Here is a 24,740-nt window from a genome sequence, read left to right as displayed (position 1 = left end):
AAGCAGAGCAAACGCGCTCTACCGCATTCAAAAAAAAATTCTCTAGAATCACAATAAAAACCAAAATTCCAAAAGTTCTTTCAAAAGAAAGCAAATATATTATTATTTGTTTTACTGTCTAGAAAGGTGGGAGCTTCCTACTCTTACTCATTCTATCTCTACCTTTTTTCGATTTTGAAATAAAAACATCTGGCGTGCCGTTGGCGCCTTGGCAAGCGTTTTTCGCCTAATTGACTTCGAGATCGGTTTTCTATGTTACTGTATAACTTGAAATTGGTATGGCTTTGTAGATCATATCTAGATCTTTATTTTTGTAGTTGATCACTTTTTGATAGCTCCGCCCACTTTTGAGATATGGGCCTTTGAAGACATTAAACCTGGGAGGGGGCGGAGCTATCAAAAAGTTGTCAACTACAAAAATGAAGATCTAGATTTGATCTACAAGATAAAAACATTAAAAATCTAAAATTATGGGTCAAAATGAAAGTTTTTGCCGGAAAATCAGAATAGTATTATTTTTTTCTGGTGGCCTAACTTTTTCATAATTTGGTTTCCAGGCCTTGAGTCAAATTTAAAAATCCACTCCATTTCCTCTAGAATCAATTATAGCGCATTTGCAATATCTCGAATTAGTCTTCTTTGCCAATTTTCTCTTTAAAAAATTCCTCAAATACCACCACTCATCTCGAATTTCCGCCGTCTCTCTCAATAAATCATCAAAAACCATTTCTCTCTTTTTCTTTTTTTTTGAAACTGCCATTTAGAATGTCATCAACTAATTTCCTTTTTACTTGTGACATGTACAGATTTCCGGTTTGTCCCCCCAATTTTGAAACTCTTTTTTTTCTTTTTTTTCTCAAAATTTTTAATGGATTTTCTTGTCTTTTTAAACTGCCCCGTCCTGTCATTTCTTCTCAAATTTTCCTCTATTTCAGACAAAAAATGTCGAGAAATGTTGGTGTTCTCGGACAAATGTCGGAGATTAACGATCATCTCTACCTATCTGGAGCCGGAGTTTTGAAGCCGGAGAAGATAAAACAGAGGAAGATTAATATGATTGTGAATGCGACTACTGAGGAACCATCCACTTATATGCAAGGTTTGATAATTTCGATGGAGCGCGATTGCTACATCTTGAATTCCATAATTTCAGGAGTCGATACTATGAAGATTCGTATCGAGGATCATCCGTACGCTAGACTCAGTGAGCATTTCGATGTGGTTGCTGATAAGATTCGTAATGTTAAGGTTGGTGAAAATATACAAATTTTATGTGAGAATTTACAACGAAGTCTAGTAAATTTTACTCAAAATTCAACGGTGTGCTACTCGCCCAGAATTTATCGCATTGTTTTGAATTTTTGATATGTTATAGAACAAACCTAGGTCTCTATTTTTGTAGTGAACTACTTTTTTCTACATGTTCTCCCTCTTGAGTTATAGCACAGGCCTGAAGCTCTGCAGACGATACCACATAGAAAATTCGGGTAAACTTTGAGCTTGTGTCACTAAAGCAGAAATCGCTCCAGATTTTTGATTTTTTGATATGTTAGAAATCAAACCTAGATCTATATGTTTGTAGTTTACACCTTTTTGATAGCTCTTCAAGGTTTTGAGATGCACGTCTTCAAAGAGAAGTATCTTTTAATAAAACAATGAGAGGGAGGCGCATTGAGACGCAGAGAAGCCTGACTTTCTGTCTTCTCTGTGTTTCTCAAAAAAAAAAAGTTGATGACCTAACTTTTTCAAAATTTTGGTTTTCTAGGCCACCAAGCTGAAAATCGTGTTTGATGAGTTTTTGCGTTTTTCACAGTTAGAACGATCAAAAATCTAAGATTTTGAAAAAAAGTTGGTGGCCTAAAGTTTCAAATTTTGGTTTTCTAGGCCACCATACAAAAAAAGTGTTTTTAAGCATGAAACACTTCAAACTACAGAAATTCTGGAAAATTGGATAAAAAAACTTGGTGGCCTAACTTTTGGTTTTCTAGGTCATTGAAAATCGTGTCAAAGCGGTTAAATTCCAACATTTGTTCACTCGTCTGAAATTTTTGACTGCTACAGTACCTCGTTCCATTTCGTCACACCACCCGTTTTTTTCTTCGAAACCAATAAAAATGTTCATTTTTCCCTTTCGACGAACCACCCTCATAAATTCAGTGAACGGGAGTAATTACAAACAACTGGTTTCTCGAAAAGAAAAAGTCATAAAATTTCTTCAAATGTTTACAGGAAAGAGGAGGAAAGACACTGGTTCATTGTATGGCGGGAGTATCTCGATCCGCCTCATTGGTGATGATTTATTTGGTGAAACACGAGCATATGACACTCCGACAAGCATATCATTACGTCAAAGCAGCTCGTCCGATCATTCGTCCGAACGTCGGATTCTGGAAGCAGATGGTCGATTATGAGAAGCGTCTTCGGGGAACTGCATCGATCAAAATGGTTCAGACGCCGGAATGTGATATGCCGATTCCAGATATTTATGTGGATGACTTGAGAAGAATGCAGATCAGTCGGGAGATTGCAAGACATTCGTTGCCTTCCGCTCAGACGCCATCCACTAAACAGAGAGCTTTCTCCGCTAGGTAAGCAATGGATTAGGGTTTTACCAAGGGAAGTTCATGACGAGTCGGGTTGAACTTATTCTATACATTTGACCATAGCTACTTTCGACCCTGCTGATTCCGAATCTGCAAGAAAATTCTGCTAAATAATCACGCGGACCGAGTTATGAGCTGTTAAACTTTTACTATTGAAACGCTATCGATGCATTTTTCCGTGCACAGGTGAACGTTTACGTGGAAATAGCTTTTCAATAGCAAAAGTTTGACGGCTCGTAACTCGGTCCAAATGAGCATTTGGCTGATTTTTTTTTGCAGTTTTGGAATCAGCAGGGTCGAAAGTATCTATGGTCAATTTTATAGAAAAAGTTCAACTCGGTTCGTCGTGTACTTCTCTTATGAGACAAATCTCAATATGATGTTTGGAAATTGGGACGTTTGGGAACTAGGACGCTTTGCAACTTTTGTTTTTTGTTGAGTTTCGAAACGTCATAGTTACCAAACGTCTCTTCGGGCGTACCTCACACCAGTCTTAAAAATGTTTACGAAGCTCATATCTCCTGAATTATAAAAGCTAGCAAAAAGTTGTAAACTAATGAAATGTGTAGCATTTCATATAGATTAGTTGGGTAATAAATTATTTTTAGATAGCCCTGATGGTTTTTGAGATAATGAAGCGCGGAGAATCCGCTTTCGATTTTAGCCACCAATCTTTGAGCGCCCATATCTCCAGAATTATGGAAGATATGAAACAATTTTTTCGGTGGAGCGTAGTTGTAAGAACTGTGCCGAGCTAATACGTTTTTGAAAAATCTAGCATAAGTTTTTTGGCTCCTCCCACTTTTAGTAACGAAATATGAAAGTTTAGCTTCTCCAAAATTTTACAATTTCTTCTCCTTGAATACTTTAAAGATTTCCGTGGAGCACATTTGCAAGTACCAACTAATCATTTTCCCTTATTCCAGCACATACCGCCCGTCATCAGTCTCCACCGGATCCTCTTCCCTCGCCTCATCATCTCTCCGTCGTGCCTACAGTCCATCGTCTCTTCCAGCATCTAGTCTTGCTCTCACCACATCTTACAGTCTCTTCTCTCCAGCACCCACCAGAAAACCACGTCAAAGTCTCTTCTCAATGTATTCCACTGCGCCACGTCACAACTTTTTCTCGGCGTTCTAACCGTCTTCGTTTGGTATGAAACACCCTCTATCATCATAATGTATCATAATTTGTTTCATAATGACACTGACCAAAAAACGTCTACTTATATCAAACAGCTTTCTCTCTTTTTAATTTTTTTAAAGTCAATTGGAGTAGTTTTTATTATTTTTTTCTTTCAAATCAAATCTATTTTGTAAAAATTTGAACTTTAAATTTAAATTCGCGAAAAAAGTGGTAACGGGTTGATTGTATTTCCCTTCCCTCCCCCCATATTTCCCCATAGAATCAACATTTTTTCCCATTTTCCTTTTTGTCGCTTTTTGTCACAACTCTCGATTTTCTTCCAATTTTATGTCTCTATATCATTCCGATAAAAAATCAATTTCAAGATTTTCAAATGAATTCTGGAACGATTCTTTTAGAAACTGCGTGTATAAGCATATCTGAAAAAGGAATTTCAGACAAGAGTTACTCATGATTTTCCAAAGATTCGGAAAATTCTAAAGGTTAACACAAAACAAACTTTTATAGAAGCAATCATTGTTTTATTTTGACATTTAAACTTATTTTTAGTGTCGTCGATCTCGCAACACATATGCATAAAGCAGAGCTGTGCGGAAGTAATATTTTCGAAAAAGGAAGCCGGATGGCGGAAGTCGGAAGTTCCGCTCATAATTATATTAAATGTTGCCTTTTTCGGTGAAAAATGCCCATAACTCCACGGTGATCTGGAGGCCTTCCCTTGTGAGATCCCTATTCTTATTCACCCACAATTACCCTGGGTTCTAAACGGCTTGTTTCCAATCTTTTTGATTCCTAGACGTCCTGCCGTCAACAGAAGGTGTGAGACAGATGGATTGAGAACAACGATTAACAGATACATTAGCTCTTCGTGGGAAACAAGGAGACAATGGGTGGATTGTTGACAAAAGTATTGATCTCGTTTCGAACCATTTACTATTTTAATTCAACAATAATACAATTAATTTCTTCTGGACTTCTCTTCTTGTTTATATTTTTTAAGTTTGACTTTTCATTTTCTAAAATTGTTTTCAAAATTATTGAATATTCTCATATAGCTTTCGGGTTCGCCAATTAATAATGCTCTTGAAAAAGTCAAAATGTTATTCTAAACGTTTTTTAAATTACAGAATGGAACCCATGAAGCTGTTCTGCTTGCCATATCTCATTCAAAAGCATATACTCGATTCTATGGACCTTCAAAGTATTTTTTTACTTTCTTTGTGCTCAAAAAGAATGAAAAATTGTATTGAATCAAGACAAACCGTTCGATTTAACAAAATTAAATATTTTCATTTTCAAATCAGGAGCATGATTTGCATTGAGGCAGTGTACTTCGATGGAACTGTCGAAGTCATTTTCGAAATGTATCCAACAAATTCAGCAGTAAAACGTTTGTGTACGATTACTATATCCGGAGCAGATGTTGGATTTGGGTAAGTCTATAACACATATCACATAGGTACCAGAAAAAATCGCAAACTTGAGTAAAACTTGATTTAAGATTATAGAAAAGTGGTAGTATTTTTGTTTTGGCATAAACAATAGTTACCTACTTTTTGATATCATTGGAAGTAGCAATATTCAAGAAAGTTCCACAGAATCTGAAACGACCTTTTCGTTGTTAAAACAGATCCTTTAGGACTACATTTTTGTAATTGAACATTTTTCGATAATTTGAAGATTTATGATGTCGAAGTTGGTGTATTAGACCACAAGTGAGAGAGAATACAGTACAGAGAAGCCATAGACTAACGTCTGTGTTTCTTCTAAGCTAATAATCACATATAATATTCTTCAAAATCAGGAGATTAGATAGAAATGTCATGATCTATAGAAAACAAACATGATCTATAGAAAACAATCAATTCTGAACTCATCTTCATTCGTCCTTTTTCAGGCATTTCCTCCCTCCTGGGTCTCCAGGTGTTAATCTCATATACAAAACGTGCTCCGAAGTCGACGCTGACGTGGCGTGCACTGATTCAGCACTCGAAGCCATTCAAAATCATACAAGTGATTTGTTTGGAAATGAAAAAGAATATCGAGTGGATATGTTTTCTCTTTATGATGGGGATAGTATTCCAAGACTCCACAATATTAGATCGAGTCGCGTATGGGCCTATCCAACAATTAATGGAAAGATTGTTGACTCTTTCTGCTCCGAGTCGCCCAATCAAGATTTTCTGCAAGTGTTATCACCGATAAATGGGCGGTTGGACGAAAATTCGAAACTGTACGGAATGAAAGCAATAGATGTTCATGAAGGGTTCAATTCAGAATTGCTGTCCGATATTTTTCGTAGATTCACTGGAATTCAAGCGTTTCTGAGCAGTTCTAAACTCGAGATTTCTCGGCTTATCGAATTTGTGAATAGATGGAAATCCAATGAGGGATCCGAGAGTTTAGAAGTTTTGGTTGTGAGTTTCAATCAACGTTTTGATCTTTCCAATCGGATTGAAATCGAAAACTCGATTGGAATAAGAGAGTTATCGTCAGAAAACAATGCTCCAGAGTTTCATTACAAAAGGAGGTGAGTTTCAGAGGATGTATTCCTGTATTAAAAAAAATAAAAAGAAACATCTGTAAATTTGTATTTTTAAAATAAAAACAGCGAAATGTCATTGTGATCATCATTGAAGATCGTGTATATTTATTCAGCTCCAGTAATAATTCCAATTACCATTTATTTCAGATATAATCTCGATCCGAACGACTTTTTTTCTCACAGTTTTGTTTCAAATAGCTACGTGGTTCGAGATCATGATCAACGTGTCGCGTCGGTTCTTCTCAACGAGGAAAAATTTTCGATAGGAATCTGGGATCTGACGGAGAACGAGTTCCTCGAAAAATGTCTCAAGTCATGAGTCCTTATTTAAAACCAATTAAAGTATTAATACTATAATCTCATCTATTTAACTTGACTCCGGCACCTCAAAAGATCGAACTGTTTATCCGATGTTTGTACTATTTTCTTGTTCTCTTGCTCTCTTTTTAAGAGTAATTTGTTATCCTATTTCAAACATCTCATTCGTACTTTTACTCTACAGCTCTATAAAAATCGCGATTATTACATTTTTGGTTACTGTAGTTAATCTTCCTATTGAGGGAAAATGGAATATCATCGCATCTCGCCGAATGAATATATTCAATTTGTCGCAGAAAGTCAAAATCATGAATACTTGGGAAGCAAAACATTCATTATGACTCGAATGAAATTAAGTTTGCATAGTCCATTGTTTATTGTTTATTACGACTTCAAGAGTCGTAAAAGATATTAGATCAAGAACATAAACAGCAAGTGCACAGTGAGGGTAACATAGTATTGTGAGAGAGGGTTCAAATATATTGGTTTATACAGTCACATTTTTCGATGGGCTGAATTGTTGCATAATGTTAATAAAAATTGATTGCAATAAATTCGATCCGTTTCGATTCAGTTTTCAATTGCAACATCTTCCATTTCTCCCCTCATCTCCTCCTGATTGAAATCGTGAACAACAAACTCGAATCGCTTGGCATTTAAGAAGATGGATGCAACAACTCCGTCGGATTCTCTGACAATATACTCTCGATGTGAGTACTCCTTTTGGAATGCGTTGATTTGAGAGCACTCTCTGCAAGTATTTTGATTGGTTTGTTGGGAATAGTTATTATCGAGAGGGTGTTCATGATTTATATAATTGATCACATTTTAGTTGAACCCAGTCCTGGGATACTGTAGATCAAGCGACGGAAGACTACAACTTGATAGAAAAGATTTGGTAACTTTACAGAACTACAGTAACCCACGGACAACTACAAAAATGTAAAACAAAACATGATCTTTAATTATGTAGTTTACAACTTTTTTGTAGAACTCTTCCCTAGGTTACTGTAGGTCTCAGAAGAAACTGAATACCGTCTCGCGATTTTTCAAGGTCTGGGGTTCGGCGAAAGCTACCGTAATCCAGGGAGGGATTCCACTAAAAAGTAACTGCGCCCACTTTTCAGAAATGCGATGTGCGCCTTGTAGTTTGTCACTGTAGAAAAGGTGGTCAGTGTGAAATCGACCAACTTTGAGAGCATGTCATAACATCCACTTTCATCCTATTTTGTTAAATTTACATTTATTTTGTAGATCAAATCAAAGAACTTCATTTTTGTAGTTGACAACTTTTTGATAGCTCCGCCCACTTGAGTCTTAACCTTCCTTCTGTATGTCTTAAAAGCGCGTATCTTAAAAAAGGGCGGAGCTATCAAAAAGTTGTCAACTACGAAAATGCAGATCTAGGTTTGATCTATGTACTCACAAAAAATCGGGACCGTAGGTGACACCTGAAATTACAAAAAAACTTACTCTGTGGGGTATCTGAAAGCCAAGGATTCCTTCCCATCCGCCAATTCCTCGATCTCGAACAATTCTCGAATTCTTGCTTGTTCAAAAGCAGTGGTAACTTGCAAGAATATATCCACCAACTTTATATTTTGATATCCTTTATTAGTTTGCCAATCGTCAAGAAACTCCATAACATGAAGATCCGAACATTTCGCACGATTCAACACCAAGTATTTTCCCTTGAATCTAGGTAAAATCTCTTGTGTTGTGAAGTTAGGATTCATCATATTCAATGTTTGAGCCCTGTGAAATTTTGGGTTATCCCAGACTGTAATTGCAGCTGAAGCGATGACTGTAATGTGGTTTGGTTGGGGGATCATCTGAATCCAGTCATCAAATTTAATCGCATCTTTCTCTGATTTCACTTCCACCGATACTCTCTCTGGTGTTATATAACTCGGAATAAACAACTTATCCTGAGAATTTGTGTGAGATGAGATCCAGTAGGGCAACTGTTTTCCGAAAATTGCTGCCACGTGGTCATGGACTTTTCTCACAATTGGCTCATGAGGAGACTGTTTCAGAAGGATTGTCGTGTAGTTGGTTGTTGGGTCGACACTGGAAAATGGCAATGAATATTATTTAGAAACAGATTTCTTACACTCGCGCTCTTCCGTAATGAAAAAAGTTTTAAAGCTTTGTTCTATTAGCGCGACATGCGTCTCACAACCGAGCTCTACCGTAACGATAGAAAATTGTGTGCGAAACTGAGAGACTCAGAGAAAAAGAGACATTTTTCAAGGGGATTTCGGTGGAGCGCGGTTGTAAGAAGCGTGCCGAGCTAATATCTCAAGATCAAAATTTGAAACAAAACTAATCTTGCTCCGCGTCTTCTCAAAAATGTGCGGACCCTCGAGAGCATTTTTGCATAAGTGACTCCTATTTGCTGACAAAAACCAACTTTCAACTGCAATCGCGCTCTAATGAACTGACAATTTTGTAGAATAAGCACTTTTGGATTTCGATGGAGCTAGGGTGCATCATGCAGTTTCAAAATTTCAAGAACTTTCCAGGAGATTTAAAAACTCACCAATGCAACACATCAGATCCAGAAAATCTCGCATTTCGCTTGTTTTCAGCCCTCAATTCTCTGCGTGGACGGATCATTACGATACCCAATACTTCATCATTTTCTGTGATTGCAGAGAAGTTAAAGTGAGGGCCCGTGGTATCAAAGCAAATCATTTTGATCCCTTTGAATACACATGAATGAGTTAATCGACTCATTTTGGATGACAACAAAGACAGATTGAAGACTAGATTCAGGTCTAGGAAACGGAGTATTTCCTGTTGGACCACGAAGGGAAATTTTAGAAATTTCATTGAGAAATCTTCTGGAAAATTAAACTTTGAAAATACGGTAAAGGAAAAAGAAGAAGAAAAAGGAGAAAAGAGAACAATAGAAGGACGACGTGTCGGAAAATATCGATTCGCTCGGAATCACTTCTGGGAAGACAAGTGACACAGAATTAGTGTTTGTTAGCAGAGCGTTTTGGATTGATACAATTTCTGATGGAAGTTTGTTACAGGTACACAGGGCAACGAAAATATTTCAATTTGTCTCGCGAGTCTCGTTTTTTATTGAAAGATACGACAAACAAACGCTAAACTTGAATTTGGCACTCAGCCAAGTCTTTTATGGCACCATGCCAACCGCTGTGCGACAGAGCGCGTTTTCACGTCCTTACGCCTTGCACTGCTCTGCGAACCAAGCGCTCTCCTGTGTCCCAACGCTTGCGATATCTACAGTAACCCTGGGAGTGCTTGTACAAAAAAGTTGTCAACTGCAAAAATGGAGTTCTAGGTTAGATCTCTATATTCACAAAAAATGAGAATCATGCAACAACAAGCAACGGAGTTACTCTCAAAGTCTGCCATTTGCAACTGGAAACTGAAAATTGCAGCTTCTAGAATTTTCTATATTATGACCAATTCCATAACAATCAACACAAAAATAAACACATTTTGTTACTAAATGTTGTCAAATTTATTGTCAAATCCCAGAGTTCTCATTGATTCAAAACAGTATCACGAGCCAATTGTCTTTGGATCTCATTTCTGATTTCGTTGTCAATCTGAAATTATTTATAAAAAGTTTCTGGGTTTTTCTCACCAAGACAACTCACTTTTCGATTACTTCCTGGACGAAGTTTTACATTCCACAACTTCAAACTAATCGGTGTTACATCAGAACCTGTCAGGTCAATTGTATTATTGTAGGCGCGTCTGGAATTTCAGGTTTTTTTAAATGGAAAATCATCTGCTCTATTGGAAACAGTAAACTTTAAGAGTGTCTTACGAAACCGTAAAAAGAGCGATGGTCCTAATTTTTTGTGTGTATAAAGATCGAATCAAGCGCTTCATTTTTGAAGTGGACAACTTTTTGATAGCTCCGCACATTTTTGAGATACGCGTGTCTTTAAGACAAACAGAAGGATGGGGGAGACGCCAAGAAGCAATCTTTAAAGGCGCGTAACTCAAAAGTGGGCGGAGCTATCAAAAAGTTATCCACTACAAAAATGAAGCGCTTGATTTGATCTACAAGATAAATGTAAATTTGACAATATAGGACGAAAGGGATGCTATGACGGGTTCTCAAAGTTGGTCGATTTTACACTGACCACCGTTTCAACAGTAATAGACTACACACTACACTGACCAAAGCGCACATCACAAATCTTAAAAAAGGGCGGAGTCACTTTTTAGTGAAATCCCTCTCTGGGTTACTGTAGCTCTTGCAAGTACCGTACCCAGACCTTGAAAGAGAGCGCACCTACAGTAACCCAGGGAAGAATTCTACAAAAAAGTTGACAACTAAAACATTTTTTGATGGATATCATGTTTTCTAAGACCCTCAAAAATGACTAAAACTAACGGAGTCCGCATCTCATCAGCATTCATCACAAGAATCGATTGATCCTCATCATGTCCAGCGTGAATCCGAGATCTGGTGCGAGAATGGGTCCGAGAGGTTTCATGAATCGACGAAACGTCCGCATCGAAGTCGATTGTAGTGTTAATTGGTCGGATGGAGATTGTTGAACGACGAGTAGATTTATCAGTGGAAACGGGCGAAATGTAATTGAAATTAAAACTTGGATTACGAGAACGGACGGTTCCATTCATATCACTAACATCTGCCAGGAAGCCACGTTGATGCTGAAATTGGGTTGTAGAATGTGAGACGCGCTACAGGCGCACCAGCTACAGTACCGCTCAAAAGGTTATCAACTTTGGCTGTTTTTAGTGGAAATTGACCAACTTTGTCAGTGTATTTCGGAGTGATCTGTTTGTCCGATAAACTCAATTTTGTATGGGTTAGAGAGAGACCAAAAATAGCACATTATTTTTGTAGTTGACCATTTTTTTGTAGGGACACTCCCTAGAGAGTTATGGTCATTTAAGACAGCTGGCGTGTCGTCGGCGCATTGGCAAGCATTTTTCGCATAACTGACTTTGAGATCCCGTCACGGCTTTCACTGTTACTGCATAACTCAAAATAAGTTATGGTTATGTAGATCAAATCTAGATCTTCATTTTTGTAGTTGACAACTTTTTGATAGCTCCGCCCACTTTTGAGATATGCGCCTTTAAAGACAGTAAACCTTAGGGGACAGGCTGTCTTGAAAGGCGCCTATATCAAAAGTGGGCGGAGCTATCAGAAAGTTGTCAAGTACAAAAATGAAGATCTAGATTTGATTTGTTTGAATCATTGAAAACCTACTAGCTGTGTCAATCAGATTTACTATGACACCATCTCAAAGTTGGGCATTTTCAACTAAAAAGGCAAAATATGATATATTTTTAGCCGGTACTGTACTGTTCTGCAAACTAACAGTAGTTTCATCCATGAGAACACTCGGATCAAGAATTGTAGATTCCTCGAGAATCGCTTCGATATGAGAATGATTGGGACGATCGATATCCATCGGTGAGACATCACAACGTGCACCTTCTGGAGAGGAACGAAGAAAAGTGAAGCGAGATTTGGAAGATCTCGCGAGTCGATTCCGATGAATAAGCATTGAATCATTCGGAGACATTGGACAGTTTGTCAGCGGTCTCTCGTATTCTTGTTGTAACTCTTTCATCATTTTCAGATAATCTTCTATTCCAGAAATCGTTAATTCAATCGATTTTCCACCAAGAATCGGGAGGAATGTGGCTGTTGTGTTGCCAGCGACTTCCAGAATCTTTTCAATTGTTTCCGAGAACGCCTGGAATTAGAATATTCTGGAAATTTCAAGAGAGAGAGTTCTCATTACCGTTTCAAGCTGCTCGCGACTCATTTTTATCCCAACTGTTATCCAGTATCGAGTAGAGAAAACTAAACTGATTTTGTTTTTTGAAACCGTCTTTCGCACATATTTAAATGGAACCACGTAAGAGTTCACGTAATAATTTTTCTGTATTTTCTCTATCAAACTTCAGAAAACACGCTCTACTGTACATCTAATCATTCTCCTCAATGATTTCAAGAGGTTCGGTAAAGCGCAATTGCCTCTCAAGCAAGTGATTTTTTCCTATCTGGTGCCAGGGTTACTGTAGTTACAGTAATCCAAATAAGTCACAAATAAACATTTCAGTTAGTTTTTATAATTTCCCTAAACTTGAATTCCACGTGACAACCTTCCCTCCCTCAAATAAAAAAATTCATTCGATTATCGATTGATTCAATCAGTTCTCAATTTTGTACAACTCGAAACCGAGACGAAGAATAAACCGGTTTTCAAATGAGACCAAGTGGCAATAAAAAGCTGATCAACCCGGTCGATGGATTATCTACTAAAAGGTAGGGAAATGCGCTCTATTGAGAAGGAGCTTAAATGAATGTTCGGTGGAGCGCAGTTGCAGCCACAGAACTTTCAAATTAAAAAAAACTTCTTGATGTGCATCTCATAAAAGTTATCCATAGGTTTTCAGAAAATTCCATTGCGTTGTGACAATCGCGCTCCACCGTAATTGCAACGACGTTTTGTTGCATTGGAGCGCACTTGCTAGGTTTTTTTGCTAAATTAAGGAATTTTTGAACTTGAAAACTAGTTTTGACAACGAAATCAGACTACCGGAGAGAATTAGCACGGTGCGCTTTTTACAACCGCGCCCTAACGGAACCGATGAAAAATGTGTGAAAATTGAGAGACTCAGAGAAAAAGAGACATTTTTCAAGGACATTTCAGTGGAGCGCAGTTGTAAGAACTGTAATGCATAAGTTTTAAAATAGTTCTGTGACAATTGCGCCCCACCGAAACCTTGCCATTCCACTCCACTAGAGCGGATTTACCGATGATTTTTTTACAGCCTCGGATACGGAAGCCAACACCGCCCGCCAATCAACTCAATCTCCAACACGACATTCGACAATCTGAGCAGCAACTCTGCCCGAAGCGAGGAGATGTATAGTCTTGCCTCGAGCACTGCTTCCAACTCTTCAGGCTCGATGCGCTCAACAAATATGACCGCCCGTACCAGTGATAGTCACTTGTTGACTCTCGGTTCGGACTCTCGCTCGATTCCAGCCAACTTGAATATCGCTGCGACAATTGTCGAACCGAATCTCGAAGAACATTATAAAGGAGTTCTAAACAAGAAAGAGGCGGCGAATCTGACACGTCTCAGTGACTTTATTCTGTATTATCGTATTGCGAAAGAGCCGCAAAGATCTGAAGTTGCGATGAGTATTCCATTATTCATTTGCTATCGAAATAGTGAGGATCAGGTAAGTACGCTTCATTGCAACTTTTTGAGATTAGTGTTTTCATTCAGGTGTTCAACTTCCGTGTTCAACAAGTTCTTACCGAAAATAACAGCATGTGGTGGACTGTAATCATCAACAAACAGCATACTCAATTGGTAAGACATCCGGATAAACAGACACACCCACAGACTTTTTCAGTTCCGCCGCCTCTCCGACCTCGTCCGTTGCTACCACTCGTACCGTTTCATTCATCCGGAGACTGGCCGTTCTGAGATATTTCCACTCTGGAAACGTCCAGCTGTTCAGAATATCAATCATTAGGAAAAGGGCTCGAAAGAAGAAAAGCATTATCATTTGACTTTTTATTAGAGAATGAAGAGATTTTTGAGATTTATTTTGTATTCGTACGTCTAGCAAATGCGCTCTATCGAATATCAGAAACTTCAAAATGTTGTCTTTTCTTTTGAAACGTTTGAAAACTAGTAACTACGTGGTACCTTTTAAGTTCTGACTGCAGTGTTTGACCACCGTAAGATAACAAGAGAAAACCGTGAGGAATGAATTAATTTCTGATTATTGGGTGCACTAATTAAAAAAAAACCACCTAGGCACTATTTCCTGAGAAAAAAAAAATTGAAAAAAAATTGTGTTTTTTTAAATTGTGTATTAGTTTGCAGAGAGTGCACAGCTTTCATTTACAAGCTTGTGATCTAGACTCAATTTATGGGAAAATGTTCAAAAAATAAATGTTTGAAGTTATGATACTAAGGGCTTCAGATTATCTGAACTTCAAAACTCCTAGTCACTGATAAAGTGCGCTTCAGTTCATGGCAACATGTAATGCAATCAGTGGATGTAATTTTTATTTTATAAAAAATGCGATATAAAAAACTATGAACGGAGTCAATGAATAATGCTCTGAAAATAACTTTAAGCATCTGAAAGTATCACTCGGCTTTGGTGAACTTCTCTAGAAACTCATCTTCTGTCAAATCCCAGACTCCAAACAGAAACATATCCTTCTCAATCACAACGGAAGCAACGCGGTTATCATATTCTCGAACAAGATAACTAAATGCATCAAATTTTTGAGAGACAGAACGTCCGGCTTGGAATTTATCCTGAAAGTTTTTCAGTTAGATTACAATAGTAGAAACGTATCTTAGAAACTAACCTTCGTTTGTAGTGATACTCGTGTCCATTATTTTCATAATTTAACTCTTTGACTCCGACTGAATTTCTTATTTCAATTGAATCAGTTGGATCAGAATCGTTTCGTAAATGTATAGTCAGGACTTCTAAATTTTGGAAAGCTGCATTAGATTTCCATCTATTCAAAAACTGAATAATATCAGAGTTGTCAACTTTCGATGTCCACATAAATGCCTGTCTACCAGTAAATTTGTGCAAAATTCCTGGTACGATCATTGAGCTATTTTCTTTTATATCTAAAGTTTTAATCCGATAAATGTTTGAGTTTTCTTCTAATCGACTTCTTATATTGTTTCCGATTCGAAGAAACTCCATATGGGGAGAAGCAGAACAGAAATCATCTATATGAAAATAGTACATTTTGAGTGTCTGTAGGATAGTGTCAGATGGAATGTTACAAGTTTTATTTCCTTTGAGCAAAAAGTGTAACTATTTCCTTTTCTTAGGTAACCAACATTTTATACAACTACTAAAAATCGCCACACGTTTATAGAGCATGTCTTGACTGGTGAGAATCACACAAAACATTTTTATTTACAAACATAAATCGCATAACTTGTTCTTCATACTATAGGTATAATTAAAGCAAAACTGTTATTTGTGAGACCGTGGCGCTATCTCAAAGTTGACTATTTGTAGGTTTCAGTTCCCCAAATCATCTTATTCAGATTGCCTTCTCGTACCGTTTCATTCATCCGGAGACTGGCCGTTCTGAGATATTTCCACTCTGGAAACGTCCAGCTGTCCAGAATATCAATCATTAGGAAAGGGGCTCGAAAGAAAAAACATTATCATTTGACTTTTTTTTTAAATTTTAAATAGAACGCGCCAGACACACTGGATCTCGAATTCATCAAAATCAAAAGCGCCGAAGGCACGCCAGAATCGCAATTTCATTGGTGACTGCCTCCTCAATTTCTTCCTGACCATAAATCTTTTTTCCAAAAAAAAATTCAAATTTTTCCGCCTCAACAGTTTTCCTCTCAATTTCCAGGTCATTACAGTCATTGTGTCCTTCCAAAGTGACTGTATTTGGTCACCGAACTTCGATCTACGAGTCCACTTCTCGTGTTTTTCACAAGATTTTGTTGGATTGTCTGCAAAATTAATGGAGCAGAAACATATCAAATAGTGTCACATCCTTGTTTCTTTTCCAGAATATCTCATAATTTACAATGCATGGACCTCATGTCTTGTCTCGAGTACACTTTGACTTCTTTTGCCCTTTTTCGAAAATTTTGTGTTTCCGGGCGGTGGTAGTTGGGGCGGACCGCCCTTTCCTGTCAATTATCGAATTATAAATGGAACAGCAGGTTTCGGGAAAAGGAGAGCTCTATTTTCCTTGAAGAAATTGTAGATTTGTTGCTTCGTGGAGAAGACTCGTCTTCTGAATTTTGATTTATGCTAAGTGACATTTTCTTCTTTTTTTCACAAATCTTTTTTCTACCCAGTTGACTGCTGCCTGCTGTTCCTTTTCCTTATTTCTGTCTTTTTGATCTCTGAGCCACTTTCTGGAAGTTTCTGAAAATCTGAATTATCTGCAACGTTTCCAAGTTGTTCCGACCTAAACCCGCCAATGACCGGAAACGTCAGCAAACAATTTACGTCCCATGTGACTCTTTAGACTTTGTTCGAACAAAATAGAAGTAAAAAAAGAATGTGTGAAATAAGTGGGACCAACACCTCGTCTCTCTCTCCCGCTATTTGAGTCTCTTCCTCACCTGAATAATAATAAAAGTTATGAAAAGAGGAGAGAAGTAAGCGAAGAGTATAAGGGAAATGACGGAGAAAAAGAGTCCTCCCCTTCTTCGGGTCCGGAAAACTGCAATCTTTCACTGCCCACCAACCAAGAAGCGTTTTTGACGAATTTTGATGAGAAAAGCCGCTCAAAAGAAAAAAGGAAAAGCATAGAAAGCATACGAAGAAAAGAGTTAACACACCCCGTCCTTCAAAAACGGGACACATTTTGATCCTTCTTCACTCGTTGCTTCCGTTCAATCTTCGCTCTTCTCGCTTTCCTTTTTCTGCTCACTTTCATGACTTGTTACTAATGATTTTCACTGAACATTCGCTTTTTCGAATTTCTTTCCGGATTTTGTTTCTCCAGCTTTTTTTTCTTCAAAAACACTCGGCGCTTTACTTGCCTCAACGACATTGGAAATCTTTTTATGTTCCAACAATTTCGAGAAACTCCCTTTCTTCCAGATGCGCCACCTGCATTTACATGTGTTCCTACTTTTGGTTTTTCTGCCCGCCTCGTTGATGGCAATTGAATGCCTCAATTATAGAGTTGCCCAAGGACAACCAATTCTAAAAGCTGAAAGAAATGTGAGATGCCTCATTGAGCAGGATAAATCTGAAACGACAATAATTGCAGCCTAGATGTCACTCGAAAGCTGAATACTGCGTGAAAATAAGTGGAAACAGCCTCACAGGAAACGAACCCTTCATATCAGGACGGTGTGAGCATGCCGGAGAATGTAAGGAAAATGGTAACGACTGTTTTGCTCGAACTGACGCTCAAGGAAAAGAAGAACAGGTCTGCTGCAGCGATGGAAACTTTTCGAATCTCGGATCTTATACATCGGTCATGATTGTGATGGTCTTTTGTATCACATTTCAATTTTTAGCTCTTTGATTATAATAAACTGTTTAGTATGAAAGAAACGCTTCTTTAAACAACATTTCATTGAAACAAAACAACGATTTACTTTTGGGCCTTCTTCAGCTTGGCGAGCTCGACTCGGACAATTCTGTTTCTCATTTGCTTGGCCTTCATGAGCTTGTATCTCTCGTAGTCGGTGAGTTTAGCTCTCTGGAAAGAAACAGTTGGAACTTGAAACGTTCGAAAGAAAGAAAAACTTACGATGGCTCTTTGAGCGATCTTCTTGGCCCATTGGGTCTTCTGGAAGTTCTCGGTAACCTTGGCGGCATCGAAGGCAGCGGCGACTCCCTTGGATCGTTGTCCGACGCGGACCTTGATCACGAACTTGGTGAGGTGGAGGTCCTTCAAGTTTCTGACGGTGCGGCCGACTCCTGAGGATGGTCCATCGATTTGAACCTGTAAATATAATTTTAATTATTTTTTCAGAGAATTCACTGTTAAATTTTTGCTTAAAATAGTATAATTACTCACTCTGTTTCCATCGATGACGTTGACAACAGTGGCGAGCTTGCCTTGGTCGTTTCCGGAGGCGATGAAGACGACGCGCCCAATTTGAACGACACGGTTGAAGACCATGTTTACTGAAAATAAATCGATTTTAATAAAAAAGGAGCATAAGGGAAGAGATGAGAGCAATTTACGGATAAAACAAACGGAAAAAACCAAAAATTCCAGAAATCATAGATTCAAGTCTATTTTGTGGTGAAAAAAATTCGTTTCGATTTTAATCGATAGCTACACAGATTAATTAATTTTTACACATATATTTTAGGAAAATTTAGGCAACATTTGAAAGAAAATATCTAAAAAAGAAGAAAATTTGGGAAAAAATTGCAAAGTGACTGCCGTCGGCAACCACTACGGTGACGATTTCGCTGCGAGACCCATGGGCGGGGCCTATAATGCAAGGTTGTGGCGCGCCGTCTGAGCGTTTGCCGCATAGATATTTCGTGGTTTTTTTTTCAAGCGTACGATTTACGGGATGTGAAGAATTGTTACATTCTCAAAAAAGAGTTTGTTAGATTTTTTCAATAACAATTTATTTAAAAAATTCAACTTGTTAAAATATAATAAATTGTTGCTGATTTTTCTATATACAGACAGTCTTTTTGCTGCCGATGAATTCCGATACTGGACGAGACAAACGAGAATTGACAATTTATTGTTTCAAATTCGAATCGCATAGAGCAATAAGGCATTTAATGCAAATAAATAGCGAATCAATATAATTTATACATTCTTAATAAACATAACGCGAATCGATTAATTTAACGGCATCTTCTTCGTTCATCCTGTTCATGCCGTCTCGCAGTCTGGAAATCGATGAGTCCTGAAGCTGTTCAAACTGGTCCAAGAGAATCATCGTTGGGCTGGAGTCGTCGCCAGCCGAACAAATCGAAATGAGCTCGATCATATGATCACAGTCGAGTTGCTACAACGAAAAAATGAATCGAATAGGGCCGAGTTATAGAACAAACCTGCGCCAACTGCTGCCATTTGCATTGATTATCAAAAATCTTCGATACACGGATACGTGTTAAATAGTCCAAATTGCATACAGAATCGCTGAGTTTTGGGTTTCTATCCCATTCAGTACGACGTCGTCGAGATACTCCGGATGATGTTGAAGGGCCAGGTTGTTCGTCTTCAGATTCCGACACTGAAATTCTGGCGACACGTGAAGTCATTGCATCGGTCTCTTCTAGCAGAGTTTGGGCATCTGAAAACAAAAGAAGCTGAGATTTTATTATCATAGTAAGCATCTAACCACTGAGAATTTCCTCTCTCGATCTCTTGACTACTCGATTCCGTCCGCTATCTTCAGTGGGTGCTTGATCAGGATGAGATCGTCCGAACAGTGGTGATCTTGAAATCGCCAGATCATTCGGTATGCCAAAAGTTTCCTTTTTCGGTAATTCTGGTCTATCTCCATTGATAATGTTTTGAATCACACTGTCCTCGCTGTCAGCCAAGCAGATTCCCTGAAAATACAGAAAAAGTTAATTAACTACGTTGTTGGATACACAAACTTTGGAGTTTTGTCTGTTCGGATCAGCTCCATTGTCCAAAAGCAAGCCAATCACTGGATAGTTAACATTTTTCACTGCTAAACTTAGCGCAGTTTCTCCCGAATCATCTTCGATGTTTGTCTCCGAGCCTCGCTGAAAAAAACAATTAAATAATTTTGTCAGTTTCATAGACAAATGTGTCAATACCTCAACTAACAACTGAATCGTCTCGAAATCGTTCATCTCAATAGCGTGCATCAATGCATTCCGTTTCTTCTCTGTGTCCAAAAAGTCTATTAGAGCGCCCGCTTCCAGGAGCATTTCTATCAGAGACAGCTTCAGTCTTCGAACTGCCACGTGGATCGGCGCAAAGCCTTCTGAATTCAATTGGTTTACATCGAACCGTTGCCCTCTGGACGGCTCGAGAACTTCTTTGAAAATTGATTCATTATATGCGTCGCCAAGATAGTGAAGAGCCTGTAATTACAAAACTGTTAATGAAAATAGCATAAAACGGACCGTATTTCCATAATGATCTGAAATATTAATCTTGGCTCCGTGATTCATCAGATAGTGCACGGCATCAGGGTCTCCAGCTCGAATTGCACAATGCAAAGAAGTCAAACCATGATTGTTTTGAACGTTTATCACTTCTAGAATGGAAAATTTTAGTGTTTAAAACTTCTAAACAAAAAAAACAGAATTTACCATCTTTCAAACTAGCCGGAAGTACAGAGAGCAACAACTTCAGCGAGAAACTTTGTCCGTTTTTAGCTGCCACGTGGAACACACTGTAACCATTGAAGCATTCATATTAATCAAGTGAAAAATCAACCATACGTATTCCCTTCGATGTCTTGCTTTGAAATTTGTGATACAAATGGTTGGAGAAGAGAGATTGTATCACCACTTGTTGCGAATTCCAGCAAATTATCGAAGAGTGAGATATCTTGAGTGTTTGAACGTGGAATTCGAGGCAAGTATTTAAAGGGAATCGTTGTCACATTGTCATCAGATGTTGAGAATCGGAGTTCCAGTTCCGAACCAGCTTCGACTTTTAGGGAGGGAACAGTGAACATTATTAGCTGAAAATTGAAAAAAAATTAACGTCAAATTTAGCAGTTTCGCTTACAGAATGTTTCCTTAGAATATCAACTGCACTTTCTTCATAATTTTCTCCTAGGAAATGAATAGTGATAGGTTGGGAATGGTCTCCAGCACCAGAACACGTTGCCCATACACGATCACCGGCGGATGCTTCACAAGAAGAGATATCTTCGATGAAGAGGCGATGATGTTGACTTGAAGATTTGTGAATGGAAGAGTGAGAATTTATCTGAAAAGTCACCATTTTTACACCGAAATTTCGGCCGAAACTAGAAAAATAGGAACCTCTGTATCTGATTTAGACTTCTGAATGCTATTCTCATCGCAATGAACTCCATTCTCATCAGCAGACGGCATTGTTAAGAAATAGTTCAGATCAATAATCGAAATGAAACGAACGAATGGATATTGGATGAAGGCTCCCGCGAGGGAGCTACTCCGACCGCCTGCTCGATTGTGTGTAAACTCGGCAGTGTCTGCGTCTCTCTATTCTTCATTCTATTCCTTCGATCTCTGGGTTCAAGCACTTTGCCGATCGGATGGGAGCGCGAGGACAATCTCATGACAATCTGATGGGGGACGAGTTAATATGTATAAGATGTGCGGAGAAATAGAGAAAGAAGTTTAGAGATGATGCGTTCAAAACGAACAACATGTGTGACATCTATATTGACCATTGAAGCTGGAAGAAATATTATAGTGATAGAAAAAACAACTGATTTTAACAGAGGAAAGATACTGTTTTCAAGATGAACACGAGGAATTCAAGGTAAAAACTGATAATTTATAAAAAAGAGAGCAATCAATTTTACAACAGGTTCAATTGAAGTTTTTCAGATTTTCGGTACACACTTTTGCATTTAAGAAGACATTTTTTGAATTCCTTTAGTTATTTTCTGTTTTTCTAATCCAATGTCTTATTTTTAAGTTAAAAATTTTAACAGAAAATCCAAGAATCTCTTCACATTTTCGCATCTCGATTAAAGGCGCGCGGATTTCGGTGGATTGTGGGTCTCGACGCGCTTACAGTACCCATGGGCGGAGCTGAGTTTCGAAACAACCGCGAACTGGAATTTTTGTTTTGAATTTCAATTTTTGGTTCCGTTTTTGATGTTTTTCGGCAAAATTCTCGATTACATTTCTCGTTCAAAAGTATTAATTAGATCGAGCTTCTGTTAAGCTTATTTTTAAAAGGAAAATTTTCTCGAAAACCTAAATATACGATTTCTCCAACTTTGTTCCAATTTTCAGTGCCGGTGATCAAACAATCGTCACGCATGGAGAATAACAAGCGAGGAGTCGTAGAAGCGAAGGGGATAAAATCCCACTACTTCCAAACCCTCGCCAATTATGTATCGAACAACCTTGAACTGCTCCACAACAATCCAAAAGAAGTGAGGATTTCAGTTACTTAATAAAAATAAACTGTTATTTTCTAGGCTAATAGCTTCGCTGCTAGTGTCTTCGGATCGACGGCCCCAATAGACGAGAAGGACTTGTTGGATTTGCTTGTCCCCAGCGATGCCAATGCCGATGCTCTTGCGGCTGGAATGGATTGTTGCCTCTTGCTAGGCGAGAAATATGTAAGTTTCGAAGCTTAAAATAAATTAATAATGTTTTCGTAATTCAGCGCCCACATTTCGATGCTGCCGTTCAACAGTTGGCTCGTCTCGGTCGAACTCACGACGTCGCTACTGTCATTGATGACGAGAAGAAGTTTACCGCTCTTTCAAAGAAAACCAAGCTCAAGAAGACCGATGAGGCGAAGATTCTTCAATCGTTCTTCAAAATTCACTCAACAGAAGACGAGGAAAAATTCGAAGCCATCAGTGAATTATGTCAGCTAGACCTTGACTTCGATGCTTATGTTTTCATCAAAGCGCTCACTTTGGAAAATGAAGAAAATCAAGAGCTTGTCGAGACGATTAAAGACAACCTCGTCGAGGCTTGGAACAAAAGCAACCCACTCTTGGTCAAGCTATTGTGAGTAGTATTCATTCTAGGAACATATCGATAATGATTTCTGTTTAGGTTGGAAGGTGTAAAAGAACAAGACCCAGTTGACAAATTCACTTATCTTCTGCTTCAGCCGCTGACTGAAGCTACTCTATCCGATGCTGTCAATTTCATTGTTGAGAAGTATAGTGCAGAGCTTCCCGATGAAGGAGACGCATCGCTCGTTGTGAGATCACAGTTGGGATGTCAGTTCTTTTTCCTTGTGACACGTACGCTTGCTCATGACCAGCGTGAGCTGGCCAAGTTGGTGCAGACGCTTATTCCAAGACCGGTTCGACTCGAAGTTTTCCCAGGATTGCAGCGCAGCGTGTTCAAAAGCTCGGTTTTTCTTGGCCATCACATCATCCAAATCTTCATGGGATGTGAGTTTTGTTCAATACAATCGATCAAAAATACCATGTTTTCAGCCAAGAAACCTTTCCAAGATTGGTCATTTGTGGGACTCGCTCAGGATTTTGAATGCCCCTGGAGAAGACTTGCGATTGCTGAACTTCTGAAGAAGTTCAGTGTATCAGTGGTGGAGAAGGTTTTCGATAACCCTGTGGCATTGGTAATAAATCGTAATGTCTAACTGGTTATAGAAGTTTGTTTACAGATCCCACAACATGAATCTGATAACGAGACTCTTATCGAGCTGGTCACGAATGCTCTCCGCTTTGCTCTATGGATTGTCGAGTTTTACGAAACCGAAACCAACGAAAAATCAATCAAAGAGCTGGCATTCTTGGATCATTCTTTGAAGACTCTTCTCATCGAAAGCTTCACAAGTTTGTTATCAACTAAAAAATGTTTCTAAATGTTCATTTTCAGAGTTTTTGCAAGGAAAGGATGTGAAAGATCACATTAAGCGCATCATCGACGCTTTGGAAAAATCGAGAACTCAAGAGACGAAAGGAAACTTGGAATACAGCAGAGAAGAAATAAAGACGAAGATGCCTAGCAGTTCGAGTGCCAAGGCCCAAGTTCTTCATGGTCTTAACACCTCTGCGGCAGCAGGACTTATCGTCCCCTCTCTGAGCCTTCTCGAGATTCCTGTTGATGAAGTCGATTCCACAAGTCATCTGACGACTTCTAAGGATATTGGGCAAGGAGTTTTTGTGAAAGCACAGGATACTGTATCTGAAAAACAGAAGGAGGTTCCACTTGTCGCTCAACAAACAGCATTCCATCATGAGCCTCAAACTGCAACACTTCTTCCTCCGTCACCAAATGAGGACTCGATGGCTGTTGAATCCATTTCAACTGACGGTTGGGATTCGCCTACCAAATCGGTCGTGCTGCCACTGGTAACTATTTGAATGCTAGTTTAAAGTCTAAACCTTTGTTTTCAGGACGATATGATACTTGAAGAGGAAGAGAGAGACGCTCTTAAGCCAGATTCCGTTAACTCGCACCGTTCTGAAGAGTCCACCCCTGTTCCAGAACAGTTACCACAAGAGACATCAGAAAGAGTAACCTCTCCGCCGCCAGACGAGCGCTCAAGAACCGCGTGGGGCGATGGAGATGCCACCCCAATGATTCTCGCAACTCCAACTAATGATTACAAAGTCAGTGGATTTGGAGGAGCTAAATTGGCTAAGGGATTCGGAACAATGGGAAGCACTGGAGGAGGATTCGGTGGCGGAGGTGGTGGTGGAAGCTACGGAGGCCGTGGTGGATACGGTGGAGGTGATCGCGGAGGTCGCGGTGGAGGTTTCGGAGGAGGAGATCGTGGAGGCCGTGGTGGCTACGGTGGCGGAGATCGTGGAGGGCGCGGAGGCGGATACGGCGGAGGCGATCGTGGCGGCTACGGAGGACAGCGTGGTGGATATGTCGCCGGTGGGGACCGTGGAGGACGTGGCGGTTATCGTGGCGGCGGCGGCAACTTCTAAAGCAACCCATATCAACCAATCTTGTTTTATAATAGCAT

General features: G+C 38.9%; 10 protein-coding genes across 10 annotated transcripts; 5 read left to right on the top strand and 5 right to left on the bottom strand.

Moving 5' to 3' along the window:
- Nucleotides 1-942: 942 nt before the first annotated feature.
- GCK72_000583 (uncharacterized protein) lies at nt 943-3,743 on the top strand (the record flags this gene model as incomplete). Its single annotated transcript, XM_003109138.2, has 4 exons — nt 943-1,099; nt 1,154-1,248; nt 2,230-2,588; nt 3,530-3,743. The coding sequence occupies 4 exons, from the start codon at nt 943-945 to the stop codon at nt 3,741-3,743; spliced, it is 825 nt and encodes a 274-aa protein (XP_003109186.2).
- A 1,314-nt stretch (nt 3,744-5,057) lies between these two features.
- Nucleotides 5,058-6,613, top strand: GCK72_000582 (uncharacterized protein; the record flags this gene model as incomplete). The annotated part of the gene is made up of 3 exons (XM_053722568.1): nt 5,058-5,182; nt 5,647-6,279; nt 6,442-6,613. 3 exons carry the CDS (start codon nt 5,058-5,060, stop codon nt 6,611-6,613), a joined length of 930 nt encoding a protein of 309 aa, XP_053591213.1.
- Nucleotides 6,614-7,182: 569 nt separating this feature from the next.
- GCK72_000581 (uncharacterized protein) lies at nt 7,183-9,231 on the bottom strand (the record flags this gene model as incomplete). The annotated part of the gene is made up of 3 exons (XM_003109104.2): nt 7,183-7,363; nt 8,086-8,682; nt 9,155-9,231. The coding sequence occupies 3 exons, from the start codon at nt 9,229-9,231 to the stop codon at nt 7,183-7,185; spliced, it is 855 nt and encodes a 284-aa protein (XP_003109152.2).
- A 902-nt stretch (nt 9,232-10,133) lies between these two features.
- GCK72_000580 (uncharacterized protein) lies at nt 10,134-12,413 on the bottom strand (the record flags this gene model as incomplete). The annotated part of the gene is made up of 5 exons (XM_003109360.2): nt 10,134-10,199; nt 10,251-10,350; nt 11,000-11,283; nt 11,961-12,341; nt 12,390-12,413. The coding sequence occupies 5 exons, from the start codon at nt 12,411-12,413 to the stop codon at nt 10,134-10,136; spliced, it is 855 nt and encodes a 284-aa protein (XP_003109408.2).
- A 444-nt stretch (nt 12,414-12,857) lies between these two features.
- Nucleotides 12,858-14,143, top strand: GCK72_000579 (uncharacterized protein; the record flags this gene model as incomplete). Its single annotated transcript, XM_003109342.2, has 4 exons — nt 12,858-12,916; nt 13,426-13,843; nt 13,891-13,977; nt 14,021-14,143. 4 exons carry the CDS (start codon nt 12,858-12,860, stop codon nt 14,141-14,143), a joined length of 687 nt encoding a protein of 228 aa, XP_003109390.2.
- Nucleotides 14,144-14,769: 626 nt separating this feature from the next.
- On the bottom strand, nt 14,770-15,795 carry GCK72_000578 (uncharacterized protein; the record flags this gene model as incomplete). Its single annotated transcript, XM_053722567.1, has 2 exons — nt 14,770-14,943; nt 15,718-15,795. The coding sequence occupies 2 exons, from the start codon at nt 15,793-15,795 to the stop codon at nt 14,770-14,772; spliced, it is 252 nt and encodes an 83-aa protein (XP_053591212.1).
- A 1,501-nt stretch (nt 15,796-17,296) lies between these two features.
- On the top strand, nt 17,297-18,074 carry GCK72_000577 (uncharacterized protein; the record flags this gene model as incomplete). The annotated part of the gene is made up of 3 exons (XM_003109150.2): nt 17,297-17,362; nt 17,412-17,636; nt 17,691-18,074. The coding sequence occupies 3 exons, from the start codon at nt 17,297-17,299 to the stop codon at nt 18,072-18,074; spliced, it is 675 nt and encodes a 224-aa protein (XP_003109198.2).
- Nucleotides 17,742-18,275, bottom strand: GCK72_000576 (uncharacterized protein; the record flags this gene model as incomplete). The annotated part of the gene is made up of 3 exons (XM_003109170.2): nt 17,742-17,849; nt 17,901-18,095; nt 18,171-18,275. 3 exons carry the CDS (start codon nt 18,273-18,275, stop codon nt 17,742-17,744), a joined length of 408 nt encoding a protein of 135 aa, XP_003109218.1.
- Nucleotides 18,276-18,939: 664 nt separating this feature from the next.
- On the bottom strand, nt 18,940-21,172 carry GCK72_000575 (uncharacterized protein; the record flags this gene model as incomplete). The annotated part of the gene is made up of 10 exons (XM_053722566.1): nt 18,940-19,131; nt 19,178-19,419; nt 19,468-19,681; nt 19,730-19,861; nt 19,916-20,185; nt 20,228-20,361; nt 20,417-20,499; nt 20,549-20,793; nt 20,841-21,044; nt 21,101-21,172. The coding sequence occupies 10 exons, from the start codon at nt 21,170-21,172 to the stop codon at nt 18,940-18,942; spliced, it is 1,788 nt and encodes a 595-aa protein (XP_053591211.1).
- A 920-nt stretch (nt 21,173-22,092) lies between these two features.
- Nucleotides 22,093-24,702, top strand: GCK72_000574 (uncharacterized protein; the record flags this gene model as incomplete). Its single annotated transcript, XM_053722565.1, has 8 exons — nt 22,093-22,209; nt 22,255-22,398; nt 22,446-22,798; nt 22,847-23,193; nt 23,239-23,381; nt 23,427-23,598; nt 23,642-24,117; nt 24,163-24,702. The coding sequence occupies 8 exons, from the start codon at nt 22,093-22,095 to the stop codon at nt 24,700-24,702; spliced, it is 2,292 nt and encodes a 763-aa protein (XP_053591210.1).
- Nucleotides 24,703-24,740: the final 38 nt, after the last annotated feature.

This window comes from Caenorhabditis remanei, chromosome I (genome assembly GCF_010183535.1).
Source record: "Caenorhabditis remanei strain PX506 chromosome I, whole genome shotgun sequence".
In the NCBI taxonomy this organism is placed as follows: domain Eukaryota; kingdom Metazoa; phylum Nematoda; class Chromadorea; order Rhabditida; family Rhabditidae; genus Caenorhabditis; species Caenorhabditis remanei.
Note: the sequence above shows the minus strand (reverse complement) of the source record. Positions and strands in the feature narration are given on the sequence as shown.